This window comes from Crocodylus porosus, unplaced genomic scaffold (genome assembly GCF_001723895.1).
Source record: "Crocodylus porosus isolate Cpor-Errol unplaced genomic scaffold, CroPor_comp1, whole genome shotgun sequence".
NCBI classification, from domain to species: Eukaryota; Metazoa; Chordata; order Crocodylia; family Crocodylidae; genus Crocodylus; species Crocodylus porosus.
Window position 1 is genome coordinate 166,143,207 of NW_017728886.1, and position 21,959 is coordinate 166,165,165.

General features: G+C 41.1%; 1 protein-coding gene across 2 annotated transcripts in view; it reads right to left on the reverse strand.

Annotated features, from left to right (window-relative positions):
• The window catches only part of ZNF236 (zinc finger protein 236), a 129,631-nt gene that overhangs the window by 17,659 nt on the left and 90,013 nt on the right, over window positions 1-21,959 (reverse strand). Inside the window, exons 18-28 of one of the 2 annotated variants that reach the window (XM_019544878.1) lie at window positions 19,915-20,018; window positions 18,974-19,125; window positions 18,661-18,879; window positions 17,023-17,302; window positions 15,362-15,465; window positions 14,668-15,033; window positions 13,320-13,435; window positions 12,184-12,427; window positions 7,484-7,663; window positions 3,577-3,732; window positions 317-504 (exon numbers count right to left, since the gene is read on the reverse strand). In XM_019544878.1, coding sequence (XP_019400423.1) covers window positions 317-504; window positions 3,577-3,732; window positions 7,484-7,663; window positions 12,184-12,427; window positions 13,320-13,435; window positions 14,668-15,033; window positions 15,362-15,465; window positions 17,023-17,302; window positions 18,661-18,879; window positions 18,974-19,125; window positions 19,915-20,018 — 2,109 coding nt within the window. Of the gene's footprint in view, window positions 1-316; window positions 505-3,576; window positions 3,733-7,483; window positions 7,664-12,183; window positions 12,428-13,319; window positions 13,466-14,667; window positions 15,034-15,361; window positions 15,466-17,022; window positions 17,303-18,660; window positions 18,880-18,973; window positions 19,126-19,914; window positions 20,019-21,959 lie in introns of both variants that reach the window. The other variant, XM_019544869.1, reaches the window with a different exon arrangement.

Below are 21,959 nucleotides of genomic sequence, written 5' to 3' on the forward strand. Positions count from 1 at the left end.
CTAGTTCTACTAATATGATATCATATTAGGCACTGTAAATGGAATTGTATTAATGCCAGAATCAAAAGTCTCATCACTGTGAAAATTCTATTTCAGAAGAGCTCTGAGGCTGTTTAAATAACTTTTTAATAGTTTTAGATAACAGTGTGCACACTTAACAGCAAAAGAGTATCTGTCAGATATTCAACTGCTATCTGTAAATGGAAAGAATTACTTTCAGAACAAAAAAACACTGACACAGTTTGTCCCCTGAGGTTGCAATACTAGTTTACCAGCCAGGTAAGAAGTGCATGCTTTTGTGGTAAATGAGACTCACCTGTGAAGTGATATTAAGTGTAACTGCATCAAGACCACCAGACAACATGCCCTGAGTATCAGAAAGGGTCAAGGTGACACTGCCATCTCCTCCAACCCCTGATGAAGACATTACTAAGTTCTGGGAAGAAACAGTGGATTGAGACATAGGTGGTGTTGAAGGAAGGTTTCCACCTGATGTATTAAGCTCTAAAAAATAAAGTACAAATGACGTCACAAAAACATTAAAAATTATACGCAACAAATTTTAATGCAGATTTACCTCATTTTAGGTTAAAAAATTCTACAAAGTTTTTTTGCTTGGCGATTTTTTTACAATGACTTGCTGAAATGCTGATGTGCTAAAATTACAGATTTTTCTCCTCTTAGTCAAACAAATGGCAAATAACATACATTTTTATATAAACTTATAACAGGAGGCTGACAGTTATATGGACTGATATGTCACATTTTATAGCCATATATTTGAGAGGGTTGCAGCACTCCATGGACAGTGATTTGTTGCGTGCACAAATAACTAAAGGCACATTTTAATGCTGCTTAATAAAATACATACCATCTTATGACCAATCAAAATGAACTCTAGCCTGACCATTTTCAGGACCCATGCTAATATTGATTTTGGCTAATACTCACTTTTGTCTACCTATAAAAGATGCCAAGATAAAAAATACAAAACTTTTAAAAATGGCAAAACAAGAAATCCCTGCCAAAAAAACCAAGAGCCTAGTTCAAGTGACTACTTGGTATACCAACACCAGAGCTACAATTATTTAATAGGATTTCATAACACTGGTTCTTTCTAAAATAAAAACAATGCTGGTCATTCTTATGGGGCATGTCTACACATGTATTTACTCTGACCTAGATTTACTGTGGTGTAAACTAATCCAGAGTAAGCTGTTTTGGACAGGCATCTACTGGTCCAGGATTAGGGAGAAGATTTAAACCAATTTTCCTGCAACTCTGCAAGGGGCCCCTGCAGCTACTAAGGGGGGCTCCAGGCACTCCCCTGGTGCTAGCCCAGGGGCTGACAGGGAGCACAGGGCCAGGAGACAGCTGTCTCCTAGCTCAGGGGAAGGGAGAGGGGCTGCCTGCTGCTGGGGCGGGGACAATGTCCTCCTGCCCCGGAAGCAGGGAGCTCCTGCCCCTGGCCCTGGCTCCTCAAATTAGGGACAGGGGACTTGGAAAAAGTGCAGGGGAGGGGCAGGTCCCAGCCTCCTCCCCCAGTCCATCGGTGGGGCCGCTAACAGTTTAGCTTACTGCTAGCTGCCCCACCAACAGATTGGGGCATGGGCCTGGGACCTGTCCCTCAACAGGACAGTTCCTATCCCCCTCCCTGCACACTGGGCAGAGGCTGGACAGCTTGTTCCTCACCCAGCTCTGTGAGTACAGAGTGAGGGGGAGGAAGATAAAGCTCCCAGATGCTTAGTTCTAGCATAGGTGCAGGATAAACCCCATGTATATACTCTGTGTCAATTCAGCTGCCCCATTTATATCCAATTATTTTTTCACAACTGCTTTGACCTAACTCAGACATAAGACCAAATTTCTTCATTGTGGTTATACAAAGAGAACTGTGCAATTAATCAATGTTTATAAATGGTGCAGAACTTATAACTGATCATCCTGATGCCTGATCATTTTTTTGGAATCTCCAGCTAAAGGAAAAGATTGCTTTGGGGTTTAAAAAACAAACTAAGCAAATTTGTAAATGAAGGCCTGAATTCACAACAGATTTTGGCATCATTAACAAAACAGAGTATGTCAAATATTCACCTCATATGTAGGAAACCCTGCATCATATGCGTTCACAACAGACTTTGGCATCATTAAAAAAACAGAGTGTGTTAAGTATTCATATCATATGTAGAAAACCTTGCATCTGCTTACATCAAAGCAGAGTTTTGAACTGGTTTCACTGACTTTCTAGGACAATATCCTAAGCTCCAGTATCACAGGATATTCTGGGGATATTCTCTCAAATGCAGCTCTTCTTTGTATAAATATTTACAATATTTATTCACTGGGTGAGACAAACGGAAAAAAGGACTAAAACATGATGGCTACCTTTCAGTCATGGGAAAGATGCTTGAATTTCAATCTCTACTCCAGCAGATCATTATAGATACTTTAACTATTATGCAAAAGAGTTTAGGTAGAGTACTGCATCACTATTTCTTTCTCCTCCTCCTCAGTTTTGTGTATGGCAGATATGTTGTCCCCCAGATCAAAAAACTTTAGTTTCAGTAATATTAAAATGAACCTCACAAATTCAAATTTAAGTGAATCCAAAACTGCATTTCTAAGTAAACTAATTCTTCTCCTTTAGAAAAACTGTCCCTATATCAGGGTCTGGCAACCTTTAGCAAGCTGTGGCGATGTGAGCCAGCTGGTTTTGGCAGCATGTCAGCAGTGCAGGGCTTTGCCCATGCTGGAGCCAGACAGCTGGGAGCAGTATCCATGCTGCCATCACTTCTCCCTGGCTGCAGAGCAGGTTCAGCTTCCAGCCAGGAGGTAACTTAGCAGGGGCTGTGCAGCTACAAACTGCATCTGTACTGCCACTGCTACCCTATGCTTCCCCCATGTGCTGGAAGCTGCACTAATGCTATAGGTGGGAATGTGGGGGAGGAGGGAGAGGTAGAAGTGGCAGTGGCAGTAGTAGGAAGCTTCACAGTCCCAGCCTGGGCATAGGCAAAAGTCCTCCAGCTCCAAGGGCATGATCCTGTGGCTCCATTGACTGAACGTGGCCCACAGGCTCGCCACTATGTTGTTGCCCCATACCCTAAATATTAAAAAAGGATGTTCATCCACTGAGATTGAAAGGAAGCAGTAGTAGGGACCTACACACCAAGAACATATTCTGCAGATTTTATTTTTCACATACCAGGAAGTAGGAAATGCTTCTCATTTACAGATTTCTAATAAAATGGGCTCCACGGGACATTTCCACATGACCCATTATCACAGCTCTGCCTTACTCCTCGAGTTTAGCAAACCATCTCTCCATTTATTCGTTTAATTATCTCAGAACAGTATTTAGAGGTACATGGCCTTATTTTCCCTCCCTCTTCTTCTGGCCAAGGTGAATGCTTCAACTGACAAGAAACAGAATTTTGGCAAGAGATTAGATCACTCACTACAATCATGCGGTCTCCAATTGCCAAGAACAAGACCATAATGTTCCAGATATATTCCACTGGCCCTACAATTATTTTTTTCACATATAATAACTGTTTGTATGTTTTACTGCAAGCATACCTGAAGTGTTCAGTGATGTACCCTGAGAGAGAAGCTGATCATTGCTTATAGTTATAGTAGCACCTGTTGACTGATTGCTGATTGCTGGAGTCGTCAGTCTTAAGCTCCCATTCATATCATTACTTCCAGAAGAATTATGCTGAATAAGATCTTGACCTAAATAAAAATTAATTCTTTTATGCCTGGAAATACCTCAAGATTTATTTTTCTGCTGAAGTAAATAAATGTTACAATGTAAAAGCAACCAAAAGGATAAGTTTTGAGATGTTTGGGGCAATACAACAAAAATGATGACAATACACTAAACTAGGGTGAAATATTTTTCAAGAGTATTAGTTATCCAATTAACTTAGAATAAAGTTTTGTGTAGTTAGATGCATAAAGATGTCTTCACGAGACCACAAGATTGTGCTGAACAACAGTGACTGTTGAACTCATCCTTTGCTAGAAAAGCTCCCTCATCTAGTGTTGGTTTTGTGGTATTGTCTTTTGGTAGAAAACTCAGATTAAAGTTTAGGGCAAAGCTCCAAGTCTCTCAGCCTCTCCTCGTATGGCTTGTCTTGCAAGTCCCTGATCATAGAGGTGGCTCTTCTCTGGACCCTCTCAAGTTTTTCCATGTCCTTGTTGAAGTGTGGCACCCAGAACTGGACGCAGTACTCCAGCTGTGGTCTCACCACTGCAGAGTGGAGTGGAAGTATCACTTCTTTAGGTTTGCAAGAGATGCAACGGTTAATTCATGCCAGCATGTTGTTTGCCCTGCTGGCCACAGCATCGCACAGCCAGCTTATGTTTATGCAATTGTCAATCACTACCCCTAGGTCCCTTTTGGCCGTGGTGTGAATTAAATTGTTGCCACCAAGTTTGTAGGTATGTTGGGGATTGTTTGCCCCCAGATGGAGCACCTTACATTTTTGACTGTTGAACTTCATCTGGCTCCAGTGCGCCCCCATAACTTGGTGTTGCCCACAAACTTGGCCAAAGAGCTTTTCACCCTCATATCCAAATCATAGATAAAAATGTTGAAAAGCACCAGTCCAAGCATGGACCCCTCAGGGGGTCCATTCAAGAGAACTATGGGTCCTACCATGCAGCCAGTTTTCCACCCACTGAACAGCTGCTCAACAATTAAGCCCACAATCTTCAAATTTTTCCACAAGGATATCATGGGATACTATATCAAAAGCCTTTTGGAAGTCTAGGTATATAATATTGACCTTCTTTCCTGTGTCCAGGTGGCGAGAGACCTGTTTATAGAACAAGATGAGATTGGTAAGACAAGACCTACCCACAAGAAAGCCATACTGGCTGTCGTTCAGAATCTTACCCTCAATGAGCATATCGTACATAGATTATTTAATGAGTTTTTCCAGGATTTTTCCCGGGATGGAGGTTAGGCTGACTGGCCTATAGTTGCCTGGGTCCTCTCTTTTCCTCTTCTTGAAGATGGGCACAATGTTGGCCCTCTTCCAATCCTCACAGATCTCCCATGTGCCACGATTTCTGAAAGAGTTTTGCCAGGGGTTCCACAATGACCTCAGACAGCTCCATCAGCACTCTCGGGTAAAGTCCATCTGGTCCTACTGAATTATAAATGTCTAGCTTTTCTAGTTTGTTTGCACCAGCTCAGCATCCACAGTGGGAAGGCTATCATTCCCTTCATGCCCCATGTGATCCATATCTTGCTTGTCTTTTCTCTTGGTTTGGTGAAATACCGAAGCAAAGTGGGCATTCAGGAATTCAGTTTTTTCTTGAATGTCTGTTCCCAGCTGTCCCAAGGTGTTAAGCAGGGGTCCCATGCTTCCATTTGTTTTCCTTCTGGTCCCTACATACCTAAAGAAGGACTTCTTACTATCCTTGACTCCCTTGGCTAACTTAAACTCAATTGCTGACTTACCTTTCCTTATCATTTTCCTACAGAGAGCAGATTCAGGGTGGATATCAGGAGGCACTACTTCACAGTCAGGCAGCTAGGATCTGGAACCAACTTCCAAGGGAAGTGGTCCTTGCTCCTACCCTGGGGGTCTTTAAGAGGAGGCTAGATGGACACCTTGCCGGGGTCGTCTGACCCCAGCGTTCTTTCCTGCTTGTGGCGGGGGGCGAACTTGATGATCTGCTCAGGTCCTTTCCAACCCTACTAACTATGAAACAAGTGCAGACCACTGTTGTATAGTCCTCCTTGAGGACTGTCCCTAGCTTACACTGTGTGTACACCTCCTTTTTCTTTTTCAAGAGGACTGCGATGTCCCTATTGAGCTAGGAGGGCTTGCCAGCCCTTCTGCTACCTTTCCTCTTCATAGGAACAGTTTTCTTATGTGCTTCGAGGATCGTGTCCTTGAGGACCACTCTTCTTGCACCCAATTCAACTTCTATCCCTGGTCCTACATCGCCTCTGCTACTAATGCCCTGAGCCTGTTGAAGTCAGCATTTCTGAAGTCCAGGACTTCAATCCTGCTAGTTGATTTGTAAATCTTGTAGTTGAGCTCATGGTCACTGTTGCCCAGGCTGCCCTCAATGTTCAAGTCACACACCAGATCATCTCCTTTGGCCAAGACCGAGCCTCGAAGAGCAGTACCTCTGTTTGAGCCTTACACTTCCTGGGTCAGAAAGAGCTCCTTGATTACAGTTAAGAAGCTACATGACCAAGCTAACCTAGCTGCATGTTCCTCCCAATCTATGTCCGGGTAATTGATGTCACCCATGACAACCAAATCTCTTGCATGTGCAGACTCTGTCAGTTCTTGAGAGAACTCCAGATCAATTCATATTAGTGGGGTGGCCTTTGATAGAAGATACCTAGAGGCTGAGATTGTAACCCATGCCCTACTTGCCATTTTCAGCCGGATGGGCTTTCCAAAAGACATACACTTAGAGAGAGGAGCAAATTCCATGTCCCTTCTGTTCAAAGAATTATGGAACTTGTATGAGATAACACAGCTAAAGTCTACACTCTACCACCCAGAGTCTAAACAGACCAGTTGAAAGATTTAATGCAACTCTCAAGTCTATATTAAAAATGCATGCAACTAAGAGGGTTGGTGACTTGGGACACAATGTTGCTGTATACATTCTTCAGGTATCAGGAAGCACCCAAGGAATCCACAGGGTTTGCTCACTGATGAACCAAGATAAGGGTGGATGTTACAGAGGAATGAGATAATTTTCTTCTGCTGCCTCAGTTCCTGTATCTTTGAAGGCTATAACCGTTTAAACCCCCCAGCCTTGCCTTTTTTTTTTTTCTTTTTTTTTTTTTAAATCAAGCTTACATGGGCAGGTAAGGAACATGTTGTTTTGATGGTATTACAGCCATGACTACCTCCACAGTTTCCCCAAATACTGAAAATAAAATTTCCCCAAACAAATAAAAGAAATCTTAAAATGCATTAGGAGTAGGGCAGGACATTGTATAGAAAATTATGGCATTACAGAATCAAGACAATAATGGATACAGTACTGGTTACTCCTTTACTCTTCTAAAGTAATATTGTAGAACCGAAGAACACAGGGTCCAAGAAGGGAAACAAGGATACAGGCAAACAAGAAAAAAGAAAGTCTTACATTTTTTTGATGAGTGAATTGGAGTGCTAAGTTGAATTTAGTATAAAGACTAAGTTGTCAACCTCAGAGAGTAAAAAAGTAAAACAGCTATATTAATACAATGAAGAAAGAGACAGAATCACAGCAATGACCATCCTCACAGCAACGTTATCCAATATTAAAAGATATACCTTGGGAAGCTATGACAGACACCACCCCCTGCCAAACCCCACCCCCAAAAAATAACAAATGTGAAATATTTCAACTTAAGGTAAAATTGCAAGCAACAGAACTATTCTGCAAATGCCAACAAGCAAATGCTAATTTACTGGATTCAAGGCAGGGGCTGTTAAGAATACTAAAATATACTAACCAGAAATAGTTAGAGTAATTTCTTGTGGACTTCCTGATGAGTTTGTAGTGGAGGTACCAGTAGCATGTGCTAGGACTTGACTCAAACTTGAATTATTTATAGTCAATGTTATTTCATGTTGACCATTTGACGTGGACACCATGCCCTGCGACGTCATCACTTGAGAGAGATCCTGTGCACCTAAATGTAAGTTTAGGGAAAAAATATATTATTTTTATTGCTGTAGTTTAACCAGTATAACAATGTTAAAGACCTAACAATGAAATTCTGAGTTTCTGAACCATATTAGAGATGCTTAAAGGTGAAAAAGCCACTGTTTCTAAAATAGGACAGGGCAAAATACAGCCTGCAGGCCAGATCCAGACCGCCAGACATTTTTGTCTGGCCCCCAAGCATTCAGTGAATTGTACCCTGCCCAGCCCTTTCGCCGTTGAGGGTGGGAGCAAGGCACCCATATATACACACAGCTCCCAACACACCCTATTGCACCTCGCTCCCACCCTTGTGGGCAGAAGGGCCCAGGCCAGCCAGGAGCAGCTTCCAGGCAGGGCTGCTGCTACAACTGCTGCACACGACAGGGGGACCTGCTTGGTTTCCCTGGTATCCTGCTTGTTCCAGGCAGCAGGGAGGGGAAGCAGTGGGTGCAGGGGGAGCTGCAGCCGAGTGGGGGCAGGGAGGGTAGGACTGGGGCTGACAGCAGCATAGGGCCCAAACCCAGGAAGGTAGCAAGAGTCTGGAGCCTAAGTGGGCAGGGTGTGGGTGTGAGGGAGGGTGGAGGGGTGTGGGAACCGCCCCCCCCACCAAGTTCCCCCACATGGCACACTGACCCTGCTACCAGCAGCTGCAACAGGTGGGGGCACTTGGGGTGCTTGTACCCTGCGCAGGTGCTGGCGCCTGGCTCCAGCCAATGGTGTGTGTCGGGGCAAGGAGTGCAGCCTGCCTGGTTTGCCTCTACTGAGTGGGCTCTGTGTGGCACGTCTGCAGCTCCTGCACTTGCGCAGCACAGGGTGAAGCCCACATGTTAGAGCTGGCTGCCTCCCCTGCCCCTGCTGTGCAGGTCCCGGGACTCCACCAGGAGTGGAGGAAACCCCACCTCCTGCTTTCCCGTGGAGTCTCAGGACCTTTACATCCAGGAATGGTGAAGGCAGCTGGCTCCAGCATGGGGCTACCGCTGGCGCCACACAAGTGTGGAAGCTGCAGGCACGCCGTGTGGAGCCCCAGCAATAGAGGCAGGCCGGCCAGGCTGCATTCTTTACCCTCATGCGCACCGTTGGCCAGACCCACATGCCATTGGGCACTAGTATGGGGAATGAGCACCCTGAGCACCCCCACCTGCTGCCAACAGTGTGGGCTGCATGCCATGTAGGGGAGTGTGTGGAAGGTCCCCACAGCCCCCCACCTACCCTCACACCCACACTCTGCTTCCAGAACCATCCCACATATACAACCTCACAATATACCCTATGCCATTCCACACATAACTAAGCTGCCTCACAACCCCCCCCCTACAAACACCCCCAAGCACACCCCACACAATATACAAGAGTGAGGCTTTATTTTTGAGTTATTATGCAAGTGCCTCTATACACAGCATGCAAACACAAATCATGGCAAATATTTTTGTAATAAAATATTATAGCAGGTGTTTGACCTTTAGTACACGATTTGATTTTTGTTTGGTTCCAAAATGGCAACCCCCCCCCCCCCCCAGGGGCATTTCTGGGGTGCAAAGGGAAGGATTTCTGGTGGCAAAGGTCAGGGATTAGGGTGCAAGACTTCTGGTCCCGATATGTCAACCAGGGAGTGAGGCAACTGTCAAGGGGAGGGGATAGCCCTGCGGCCCTCAACAGCTCACCAAAACTCGTTAAGTGGCCCTCCAGCTGAAATAACTGCCCATCCCTGTTTTAAAACAAGTTTTATAATGCTAAATACTAAGACCTTTTTTGTTAACAAATCCACATACAGCAAGTTTGTGCTGTTCTAAGTATATAAAAACATTTTTATGTAATATTTTTTACTGAACTACAGAAGTACTGGAATTGGAGAGAGAATAACGATTATAGTAAGTTCTTCCATCATAACACCAATTTAAAATTCTTCAAATGTCAACATTTCACCTCCTGGACCCGCTATTCGTTAACACACGATTTTTTTTGGAAAATTTAAGCAACCAACTTAAGCTCTTTTTGAATGAGAACAGTGAAAGAACATCCACTTGCCCACTTAAAAGAAGTGTTTTATTTTATTTTGTTTAAATAGTATAAGAAAATTTGGGAAACCAATCTGAAATCTGACACAGACCACCATTACAGATGGCTTCAACGTAATGCTGAAAATCAGTACTATTTTCCAAAATCTATTTAAAGCCTTTAAAAATAACTTTAACAACCCGTATATTTTGCATATCAATCAAATGCTTATCACCATTTTAAGTAATTTAATTGACAGGGTACACAGCTAAAAAGCTAAGAAAACTGTACCATAAAATATCTAAAAATGAGTAAATTTTGTTTATTCTGTTAAAACATTTTCACTAGATAATACTCACAGAGAATGCTAAATATGTAGTTCTAAAACCTAAAGCACACACATGCGCACGCACACACAGAGTATTTACTTGAATCCAAAATGAGGTTTCTTTTCCCCATTCCACGTAGGGAAAAAGAAACTCCACCTTGGATCCAAGTACCAGCCAGGGCAGAAGCTGTTGAAGCATGGGGGAGACAGTAAAGGTGATGTGGAGGAAAATCATGCAATGGCACGGGAGTTGTGGCTCTGCTTGCAATCAATGGTCTGGGGCTGCCGTCACCACTGCTACCTGGCTGGGGCCCAAACCACAATGGGTTATATACCTCAGAATGAAAAGCTGGAGCCAGAGCGACCATAGAGTAAGTTGGTGGCAGAAGATGACAGGCAAGAAGGGGGAAGGCAAGTGACAGCAGGGACAGATAGTTGGGAGGTAGGCATCAGCCATGGGGGAGAATGTGGTGGTGGGCACAGGACCCCCACCTTCCCCAACCACTGCTTATTCCCACTCCTACTTTCTTTCCCTGCCACAGTAGTGGAGGGACACATGAAGTTAAAACAACTTCCAATAATTAGATTCTACACATACAAAATTACAACACTGTTTATAATTTTCCATGTACAGGATATAATTACTGGGGGAGAGAGAGGGGTCTTAAATTCAAAGTTGCCTTGGATTCAAGATGATCAAAATGTATATGAATGCAGTAAGACAAAGAGAGGATTATAATCTTTCCACTGACAGTTTCCCATCAGAAAACACAGATGATTCAATTAAATCACAATATTTCAAGAGAGCATACAGACTGAATCAATGTTTCAATGTATAAAATGTTTCAAAGTCAAAATAGAAACTCTGGCCTAAGGATTTTTACGGGTAATACTTTTTATTGGACCAACTGTATAGTTGTGAAGAACAGACAAAACTTTTGGGTAACAATGTACCCTTCCTGATGAAAGACAAAAAAGTCTTGCCTCCCTTATTTGTCCTTGACCATCATGGCAACAACACCCTTCAACATTATCACACCTTGGACCTTAATGTTTAACACTGAAGATTCCCAAAACTGTGTAGTTTGGAAAAAATAAACACGTAGTTTCTGAATGCCTAGTTTCAGGAAAAAGGAGAGACTGACATGTCAACCATACTTAAAGATCTCAGAACTTCCTATGCACAAATCCTCTATTTTTAGTCTTTATTCTAGTTGTAATACTAACTCTGACAATTGCTTTGTTTGTTTGTTCAGGAACAGCACCCTAATAATACTTAAAGAAAACATTATTGATGATATTACCTGATATGAATGTCAGTTATCTGTCCAAGAAAATATACACAAAAACAGGAAATTCCTTGGCAGAGTCCTGGTTCTGACAGACTTGCAGTCTAAATGAAGCACATGTGTGACTAAGAAATAGCTTACACTCCATGGTCCAAGTTTATGTAAGGATTTAGACCTGGCTTCCAGTTTTGTAGGGACACTTTTGTATTCACCCTTAACTGCTAACATTTAGTCTACAAACAGAATTTAAACATAAACCAGTACAAGTGATCACAAACTGTTTCAAATCTATAACACAACAGAAGTTAAGTGCACATAAACTGCTTTCAGAATGGCTGAAACAGGTTCAAGATAAACCTTGATGGATGTAATATCAGACTTAACTTCAGGTTCAATTGGTTTACTACATTTCTGCCCCAGATCCCTTCCAAAGTCAAGTTAACTCACAGTCCCTCAGCATTCCAGGATGCTTTGCACCTTCCCTGCAAACCTCCCTGGGTGGGCTAGCCTTGGTTTAAGCTATGTGCTTCAGTTGAACAGGGAGGCATGCTCTAGTGCCTCTTGGCTTCTGGCCTGGGCCACTGCAGGGAATTTAGCTGCATTTCTGGAATCCAAAATGAATGTCTGTTCACTTGCTTATTGGTTCACAATCTATGACTAACCTGTGAAGACTGAATCAGTTCAGCCTTGGGGTTTTTTCACTGTCTGTATTTATCCCTAGGCATAAAAAAAACACTTATTTCAAAAAATGTAATCGTCTATATATAGGCCTACAGTTGCCTACAAAAATAGCGAGTCAGTTTAAAAAAAAATAATCAGGTCCCATCAGTTCAAAATACAAATAAAATTATCTTAAAAAGAAACAGTGAAAACGAAGAGTTAATAACATCTTACCACTACTGCTAGTTGTCAACACAGATTCCTGCTCAGAAAGGGATCCTATCGTCATATTCGCTGAAGAGGTAACTGTGGGCTGTAAAGATAGGCTTGATATGGGCTGGATAACCACATTAGCTGGCACTGTGTTGTCTGGTGCCTGGAGGGAACTGTTCTGTGCAGGCATATTGGAATCCCCAGTTAGCTGCTGAGCAATTAGATTACTCTGCTGCAGTGTTTGCTGTAAGATACTGGGATCGATCTGAAAAACAAATGTGGATAAGTGAACATTCTCAGTATAAACTCAGAATTCAAAGAGCTGCCTTCGTGCTTCATAATGCTAAAAGGCTTGGGCTTTGGCTAAAACGGTATCTCTTTCTCCAGATCTGTCACAGTAAATGCAACAGACAAAATGTTTGAGTAGTTGTGACAATCATTAGAATAAATCATGAAGGGCCTACTTAAAAGATACCCTTTTTCATCTTGGGTTCCTCCATCTTAGAATTCAGTATTTCTTCTTTATCACTTTTGGGGTTCTATGTAAAATGTGACACATTTCACGAGTGTTTAATACTGAAGGTAAGGTAACAGAGAATGGAGTGGGGAGGTGTAGATTGATAGTGGGAATGGCATTTCTCTCTATCTGGTGGAACTATATATCTAAATTCCTGCTTCATCTTGCTCTTTTTTTCACTTTTTTCCTAATTCATGTTCATTTCTAATTTATACTTATACTTGTTGAGAATTTAAACAATAGATACAGAAACAGAGGTAGAAACAGGTTTCTTGTACTGAGAGAGGGAGCTTTTCCTGAACGGCCAATGTAGATTAAAAAAAAGTGTTCACTTAAAAAAATAAGAAGCATAAAATAAGTTTCAAACAAGCTGCAATTTGGATACAGTTTCAGAGACATGCTAAAGAAAGAGGCCAGCAGTTTTATTCTCAGCACACCCGTGTGCGTGCTCACACTCGCATGCATGCACACACATTTTTCCAGTTCTGACCAACCATGATAATGCAGGGAACTCTGTTCTGTACCTGAGCAGAGCCAGAGTGAAGTCAGTACAGCTCTGCCAGCATAAAGGTGTCTGTACACACAAAACTTCAACCAGAATCAGGATTCTTATTAATCAAAAAAATCAAGGGATGCCTACCTGCAATGTGATGTTGTTAATACTAGCAGCATCGATTCCAGAAATTTGAACATTCTGTCCAACCAGATTAGCAGCAAGCTGTAACTGTATTCCTTCAAGAGTGGCCAAACTGCCATCTGTCAAGGACACAGTTAAGTCACCTCCAGCTATCAAAGAAAACAGTCATATTATAATTTTTTTCTTAGTCACTCCCAGTCTCCTTTTTAACCAGTATTCTTAATCCAATCAATTATCAAAATATGTAATTCTGTATACCCAGGAAAATTAATTAAATCCATACAGTTAATACTTAACTTTTCAGGTTTACAAAAATATTCACAAAATTTAAGGGGAAAATAGATTTAAGTGCTGGCCTCCTTTTCTATGAAGTAGTTACAGACTACCTTTTAAAATGTGTACTTATTATGTCAAATTTCCAAAGATCCTTTTCTTTTGGAAGCATACCCTCTCTGAATATAAAAAGAACAGATTTACAAATGGGCACACTGTAATGGTAAATATACATGGACCCATGAAGTCTAAGCAACTTTGCTAAGTACAAAACCTGTGTATTTCAAAAAGACATTTCAAAGTATGTTCTACTTATAAACACACTATGTATTCATATGGGTAGAAGCTGACTGCACATTAAGGATGCCTGTAGATATGCAGGGACTCTGCTCCAACGCACTGTAATTACTGTGCGTCAGAGCAGACTAATTGAGTCTGCTGGACTGTGCTAATTAGCACACTCCAGCATCCCCCATGTGTTGTGTACTCAGCATCCCTCTTCTACAAAATGATGGGGGCACTTCAAATAAAGCTCGTCAAACAAGATTTAGTTAAAGTGCCCCCACAGCCATTTTGAAGTGTGGGATGCTGAATACACGAGACGCTACAGGTTCTTTAGTTACAGCAGCTCTCAGATGCACTCTAATTAAAATGGCCCTTCCCTCAGAGCGCATGTAAACACATCCTAAAGAATCAAATCTGACTTATTTTAAGCTCAAAACTTAATCATCATTTAAAAAGCTGCTGTAGAATTTATTTTTTAAAAAATCCTATGCCTAGTGCAAGAGTATGTTCTTTTACTCTCCTTTAGTATTTGGGGAAGACCAACTAGTCGCTCATGTTTTTCTAGGAGTCATCCGTCCTGATTCCCCTACTTACACTCTTTGTGCTGTCAATGTAGGTATATTATTCTTGTGCTACTGAAAGTGTCACTTATTTCGGAATATGTTAAATCATGGGATCGATGGAAGTCTTTCTTGACTAAAAACTCAGTCTGACATTAAGTCTAAACTGAAAGACAAGTGAAAACTCAGTAATTGGCTAAATCACCATAAATATCATTATCCCTTTTTTTTACCTGACATAGAAGCAGGGAGGATAGCCTGCCCTACAAGTCCTTGCTGAAGCAAATTTTGATCAAACTGACTTGTCAAAACAGAGTTATTCATTATGAAAACATTGGGGTCTGTTGATGAAGAATTAAGAAGATTCACTGGCTGCAGTCCCTCAGCTGAGGCACGGGTGACAGGCTTCCTGACCTTCTTGGTCTCTGGTTTATAATGACATTGTATATGGGTTTTTCTGCGCCCTGAAGTACGAAACCGTAAATCACAGTGTGGACACTTAAATGGCTTTGCTCCAGTATGCAGACGCATATGCACTTTTAGACTCCCTTTGGTAGAAAAAGAATTACTGCATACGTGACAACTGAAGAGCTTCTGGCCTGAAAAAGATCAAGAAGAGAGTTGGAGAAACAAAATCAGTTCTAAACATTTCCTTTTTCTAACATTTATTTGATGATGTTTTTCTGTCAACACTGCACTTCCTTTTCTCATCTTGATGATCATAATAATGCCCCCTTGTCCATCTAATCCTTCCCTTTACTCCCATCAAAATTTAGCTCCTTCATTTTTGTCCACTCTCACATATTAGTATACTGTGCCTAACTTCCCATCAGCAGATGCCAACTTCCATCATCCATAATAAGTAACTAACAGAAGTCCACGTACACAGAGTTTTACAGCTTTATATAGAACTTCAGTCTTACTAACCTGTGTGTGTTTTTACATGACAATCAAGAGTAGACTTCACTGTAAAACTTTTCCCACATTCATCACATTTGTATGGTTTCTCTCCAGTGTGGATGCGAACATGCCTACACAGAAATGGGTGCACTTGAATTACTGTGTTGACTGGCATTTTTAAAAAAGCATGACAATTTCTAAACACTCTGTATCTTACAACTTAAAAAAATGCAATATTTAAATTTACATTTACATTTAAGCTTATTAAATATTCAGAACTGGTAGGAAGCTGAATTTAAAGATATATGCAATTTGGTTTTGTGCTCCAACTAGATTTTTACATATTGCATATTCTAATTCTACTGCTATAAAAATCCACATGAGCAAATCCCTGAATATAAATATATATTCTAAGACTTTAAAATAATCACCTTAACACAGGAAATTGGAAATATGAGAGAAAAGCAGCGATACTACAATCTCAGAATAGGCAGTATTTCCTTCTACCTCAAAGAGCAATACTGGGTGCATCTACATGTGACACTGCATCACTGTAGCAACACACTATGGTGATATAGCATCTGCGGGCAAAACCTGTGACACTACAGTTTTGATACCATAGCTATGTGCTCCCCCATTATAGCACATTGCTAGAGTGACGTAATACCAAAAAACAACTACGCACAGCACAGTGCGGTACCGGCTGTTACAGCACCCTTTTTTAGTACTTCCAAAAAGAAATACTAAAAAAATGGAAGTGGTCCAAAAGGAAGTACTAAATGATGGCGCAGTAACAACAATACCATAACGGGATGTGTGGATGCGCTCATTAAGTATTTATAAACTGCTGTGAAAATGAAATGCTTATTGCTGTATTTACTGGATTCCAAGACAAGGTTTCCCCTCCATTTAACATGGGGAAAATAGCCTCTTGTCTTGGAACTTATTACAAGGAGGCAGGAAGAGGGGAATGGGTAGGCAGCTACTGTAGTTCTGGCTCCAGCCCCAGCTCTAATTCAGGGTTGGAGCTGCAGTTGTAACTGCAGCTGCAGCCTGATCCCTTTCCCTGTCTACCTCTCACTCCCCAGAAGTCTCAGGATCCCCCATCCCCTCTTCCTCACATCTTCCACCCCTCCCTGCAGCCTCTGCCTTTCTGCTGTCTCCACCCCTCCCCTGTCCCCAACCACTTATTCTTGCTCTGTGCTGGCAGGCCCCATGAAGCGCAGCTCCAACCTGGCTTAATAGCAGTAGTAGTTCTAGTTAGGACTTGAGTCATATTGCCACTGCCAGACTGCCACTGCCTCTCCTACCACCTGTCTGCCTACAGGCTCCCCATTGCCTGCCCCACCCACATCACAAGCCCCCCTGCTATTGCCTTCCCTGCTACAGCAGTGGACACACACACACACACACACACACTCTTAAAACAACTCACCCAATAATTAGATTCTATACACAGAATTATTCAAAAATTATAATCTTCCATATATAGACACTAATTATTGGGTGGGTTGTTTTGAATTCAGGGGTCATGTTGGATTTGGGTAAATATGGTAGTACTAGTTAATCTTCATAACACATTACAACTAAACAAGACAATTTAGTTGCATGAAAGATCATATTGGCCTTGGGAGGTGTGAGATGAAGAACTTAGCATACCCAAAAGGCACAAAACTAATATTTCTTACCTGACTAAGTCGCTGGGCTTTTTAAAGCTTTTAGGACAATATGTACAACAGTTGGCATATTTGGGCTCTGCTTCCAGTTCTGCTTGCTTATCTTTGATCTCACTAATTCTATCCTTTTCTGCAGCAGACTGGACAAGAACTTTTTCTGAGACAGTAGCACTTTCTTGAGGTCTAATTTTTGCAAGTTCTGCTGTTTCTTCTTCTGTGAAAGTGATGACCCCAGGCCGAGACTTTCTAGAAGTCCTCTCAGAATTTTCATCATCTTCTTCCAACCCTACAGCTATTTAAGAAGTACAAAAGTTTATTTAATCTTACCTGGGATTATAATTTGCAACATGTGTCAATCATGGTTACTGCATGATGCTAATATGACAGTGTTAAAGTTGTTGGGGTATAATGCATTTTACCCGAAGTAAAATTTACATATTCTCAATGCTAACTCCGCTTTTGCTTAGCTACATTTAGACAAAAACAAAAGAAAACCTATTAGAAAATACAGCTCTAGTAAGCACGCTTTTTTCTATAGCAAAACAACTGTTAAGTAAACCTCAAATACAAAACCTTTATAGCTCGTAACAACTCAACAAGGCTTTTAGATGCATGTGCCTGTGGCATGCATGAGTGTGTGCATGTACGCGTGTCTATACACACACATCCACACAAATAAATATAATGAACTTCGAATTCCATTTTTTAAAAATTACTTTTTCAACAGAACTAATTTTAAATTCTTCAGAAAATACTAAAACACAAAAATTCCACCACTGTGGGATCTCACCTTCATGGAAATATCTACACACTTTTCCAGTAATATATCAAACTTTGTTTGCATCCATATAATCTGAATTAAGATTTTTTTAAGCAAGGGATTTCCATACGAAAGAAACCAAGTTGGTAGAACGTAAATGGAAGAATGCACACAAAGTAGAAATATGAAAAATATTCTGACAAGCCATTCAATATTTGCCACATGAAACAATTTTAACAAATAAGATAAGAGTATTATCACAGTCTTACATACAGTAAAATCTCTGTTATCTGGCATTTAACTAACCAGCATACTTAATTGACCAGAATTTCAGTGGTGGAACACACCCAGTGCCGCACTGCACCGCTTTGCTGCATCGCTGTGAGGGTACCCACACAGGGTATTTGAGTGTGCGCACCTCTCTCCCCTGCTGCAGCAGCGTGCAGCCGGGCTGCCCTGGCATTTGGGGTGGCTGACTATTATGGCATTTTTATATGTATACTATTTTATTCTTTATACAGTATGTTACACCGTAATGCATTATACACTAATTTTTGAAAAATTGCACTACAAGTATGGCACTGTCTTTGGAATTTTTAGATAACCAGCAGCCTCCATTCCCTATTAATGCTGGATAAGAAAGATGTTACTGTATATTGAATACCATTTCAACATTTACAGATCAGAACTGCTGAAAAGTTTGTTTGGTTTCCTCTACTGATTTAGGAAAAAAACAAAACAAAAAATCAGTTTTACTGTCTCATTAGGCATATGCTTACATTTTCAAATGAAAAAAGTTATAAATCACAGCTCTAGCATTACATGAATGTAATATGCTGATGACCATTTGTGTATCAAAAAGCACTAACAGGAAAATATAAGCTGCTCACCTCCTCCTCCTCCTCCCGCCTCTCCAGCTGTTGTTACTGCAGAGGAAACTGCCTGGTGTTTTTTCATGTGCTTTTTGCAGTGAACAGTTGTTCGGAAACTCTCATCACAGAATGGACACTTGTAAGGCTTCATGCTCATATGAGTTGCCATGTGTCTGGTAAGGCTGCCATTGGTAGTAAAGGATGTATTGCAAATGTTACAGCTGAATGCTTTAACTCCTTAAAGAAACGGGGAAAAGTATTTAACTTATCCAATACATTTACATATAATATTGACAACTCCCAAACCTGAAGTCATATATTGAGTAGTTACCTGTATGGGTCTTCTCATGTGATTTAAGAACTCCTGAGGAAACAAACCCGCGGCCACAAAGTTGGCATTTATAGGGCTTCTCGCCAGTATGTGATCGCACGTGCTGCTTCAAATGACTGGATTTCTTAAAACCCTTGTTGCAATACTCACATCTATTTAAGAAAATGTAGTTTTCAGATAGCATTATATTGATGCACCTTGTAAATGTCTTTTTAAAAAATGTCTACCGTCTTAACTGGAAAATCTGACGGCACCTAGCACTTGCATGGATAGAATCAATCAAGGGTTTAATGAAAATATTTTGGTCTTCTGTTTTCTTTTCACAAAATCCATCAACTTGTGGAATTTGGTTATTTAGGGCAAATAGTGTAACGTGGTGGCCCTATGGTGACCAGAATGATAAGGAACTTCTAGTCTTTGTTTAAGTCTTTCTTTGGGTGTTCCAATCAAGATGGTCAAGACTATGATCTCAACATCTGGTTGAAACAGATGGGGTCAGCATATCATTTTTGCTTCTTTTACTTCTGTTTTGTTAAAATATTCAGTGGTACGGTAGAATGTGAATTCTGCACAACTTGCAACCCTACTTATCATGTGAAATTTGTACAAAAGGATATATGCTTTCACAAACGTGAGGTTACATTAAAAAAATCCATTAAGGACAGTTCAAGAGTGGGATTCAACATCTCCTGAATACAGTACCCTCTGTTCACTGAGTGAATCACAATGATCATTAACATGACTGCATAATGGGCTTGTTCCCACCATCTCTCCTTCATTGTCTTTTTTCAAAGTTATAGACTAATTTTCAAAGTGTACAGCTGGTTTCCAAAGCCCTTGATTAAGCCCTTGATGGTGTCTGTATTGGCTACATTTAAAAAGTAATACAGTTATAAAGTATAAAGTTATAAGACTAAGTTTAAAAATAAAGTAAAACAGACCTGTAGGAACGCCTACTTTGATCTTCGCTATCCTCAAGAAAATGGGGGCGTTGGTTATGCAGTTCAAGTTCTTCTTGTGACTGATCTTGTATCAGGCGAGTAGTCTAGAAATCAAAGTAGTCAGAAATCTTAGAACTCATCAATAACAAAATTCAAGACACACAAACATGTAATAAAGACTCAAAGCATCTCCATATCCCAGATGTTCAAATGAAAAGATACAGAATCTGCAATTTGCTTATTTGTAAAATTTATCATAAGCATAAAACCAAATGTGCCTTCTGACCATGAGATGATGAAGGAAACAAAGATACAGAACAACAGAAAAGTCTTTTTATACAATGGGAATTAATGGAACCAATGCAGTGTCTCTTCTAATCTGGGAATCTATAGATTTATCGCTTTCTTTTATCCCTTCTTAAAAGTAAGGATTTCAGAAATAGAAAGCAGTCTCTCTACATAGTATTCTACCGTCTAAATCAGGCATACCAACAGGGGTACTTGGAAAGGAGCTAGGAGGTACGCATTGGCGGACGGGGATGGAGCACTGCCATCTGCCACCCTGCATCAATGCCTCCCAGGAGCAGAGCCGGGAAGGTGGGGGCTGAGAGCAATGGCTCCCCTCTGCAGGCCACACAAGCACCATCCGCACACTGGGGGGAGAGGGAGGATTGCATGCAGCGATGGGCACTGCTGCCATACACCACATTGTGCTGCCACTGACACCCCCCGCCCCACATCACCAGAAATGTACCCAGAAGGGGTACATTCCTTAAAAAAAGTTGAAAACCCTTATTCTATATTAATCTAACAACCAGGTGATAAAAAACCCAGTGCTGACAGTTATTACTACCTTTCCGATGCCTAAACTCTTTTCTTAAGACAAATGATAGCGCAGCCTTACAGAGAGGCTGGCACTCCATGAAGGCTGCAGAGAAAATAAGTATTTGAAAAATACTCTCATTTCCAGAGACACTAAAATCCACCTTCTAATATTACTGATAGACATTAATTTACTTATTCAATTGGGTTCCAACTAATTTTATGCCGGATCCTAAAAATATCATGGCCTGTCACATGGATCCCAAACACCCAATAACTGCCACTTGTTCCCAGTGCATGGGGAATATTAAAAAGTACACCTGTAGCTAGACTGCAATGACAGCTTTAATGGCTCCTCAGACTCAAAAACCAGGTACAGACCCAGCAGCCCTGGGTCAGACAGCCCAGTACCACTCATACTTTTTGAAAGTCCCTATATTACAGGAACCAGAGATCAGAGAGCTTCTTCTGATGTTCCCTGATAGCAGGCCCCAACCTCCATCTGCCTTGAGAGGCGGCCAGGACCAGAACTCAGGGCTGCCGCCCACCTGATCCTGCTAACTGGGTAGATGGCAGCTGTGTCTCAGACCTGGAGGCTGCTGCAAACTGAAACCTGAAGCTCAGCTGAGTGCCAGGATTTGGTCTGGGGCATCCCCAACACACTGCATACTCAGTTTAAGTTGCAGTATAAACAAGCCACAAGATGTTCCACATTATATGAAACATCTTTGTGGCTCGTTTGCTGTATAACTACACTACAAATTGGCTTTAACATGTGGCACACTCACATTTATGGTGTGAGGAATACATGAATCACACCATAAATGTAACATTGCCAGGGCCCTTACAGAATTACTTTAGATCTCTAATCCACATTTACCACACTTGGAAGGGTACAAAACAGTCATATACTACGTTTTAACTATCATGAAACAATGGTAACTACAGAATGCCTTTAAATTAGGTATGATTAGGGTAAACAAAAACTTATGTCAAAAAAATTATAAAAAAGCATATAATTGGCAACCAGAGATTCTGAGAAATCTTTAGCCATGGAAATTCCATAATTTCATGTCACATATCTTCCATCTGCCTATTTAAGTTCCCTTTTAAATTTCTAACATTTAGCATGTCTATATCATGCATATCCCTAGAATTTTAGTTTTAAGAAGGCATAAAGTGATAAATGTGTATCTTCTTTTTAAATGTGGCTAGAACAACTA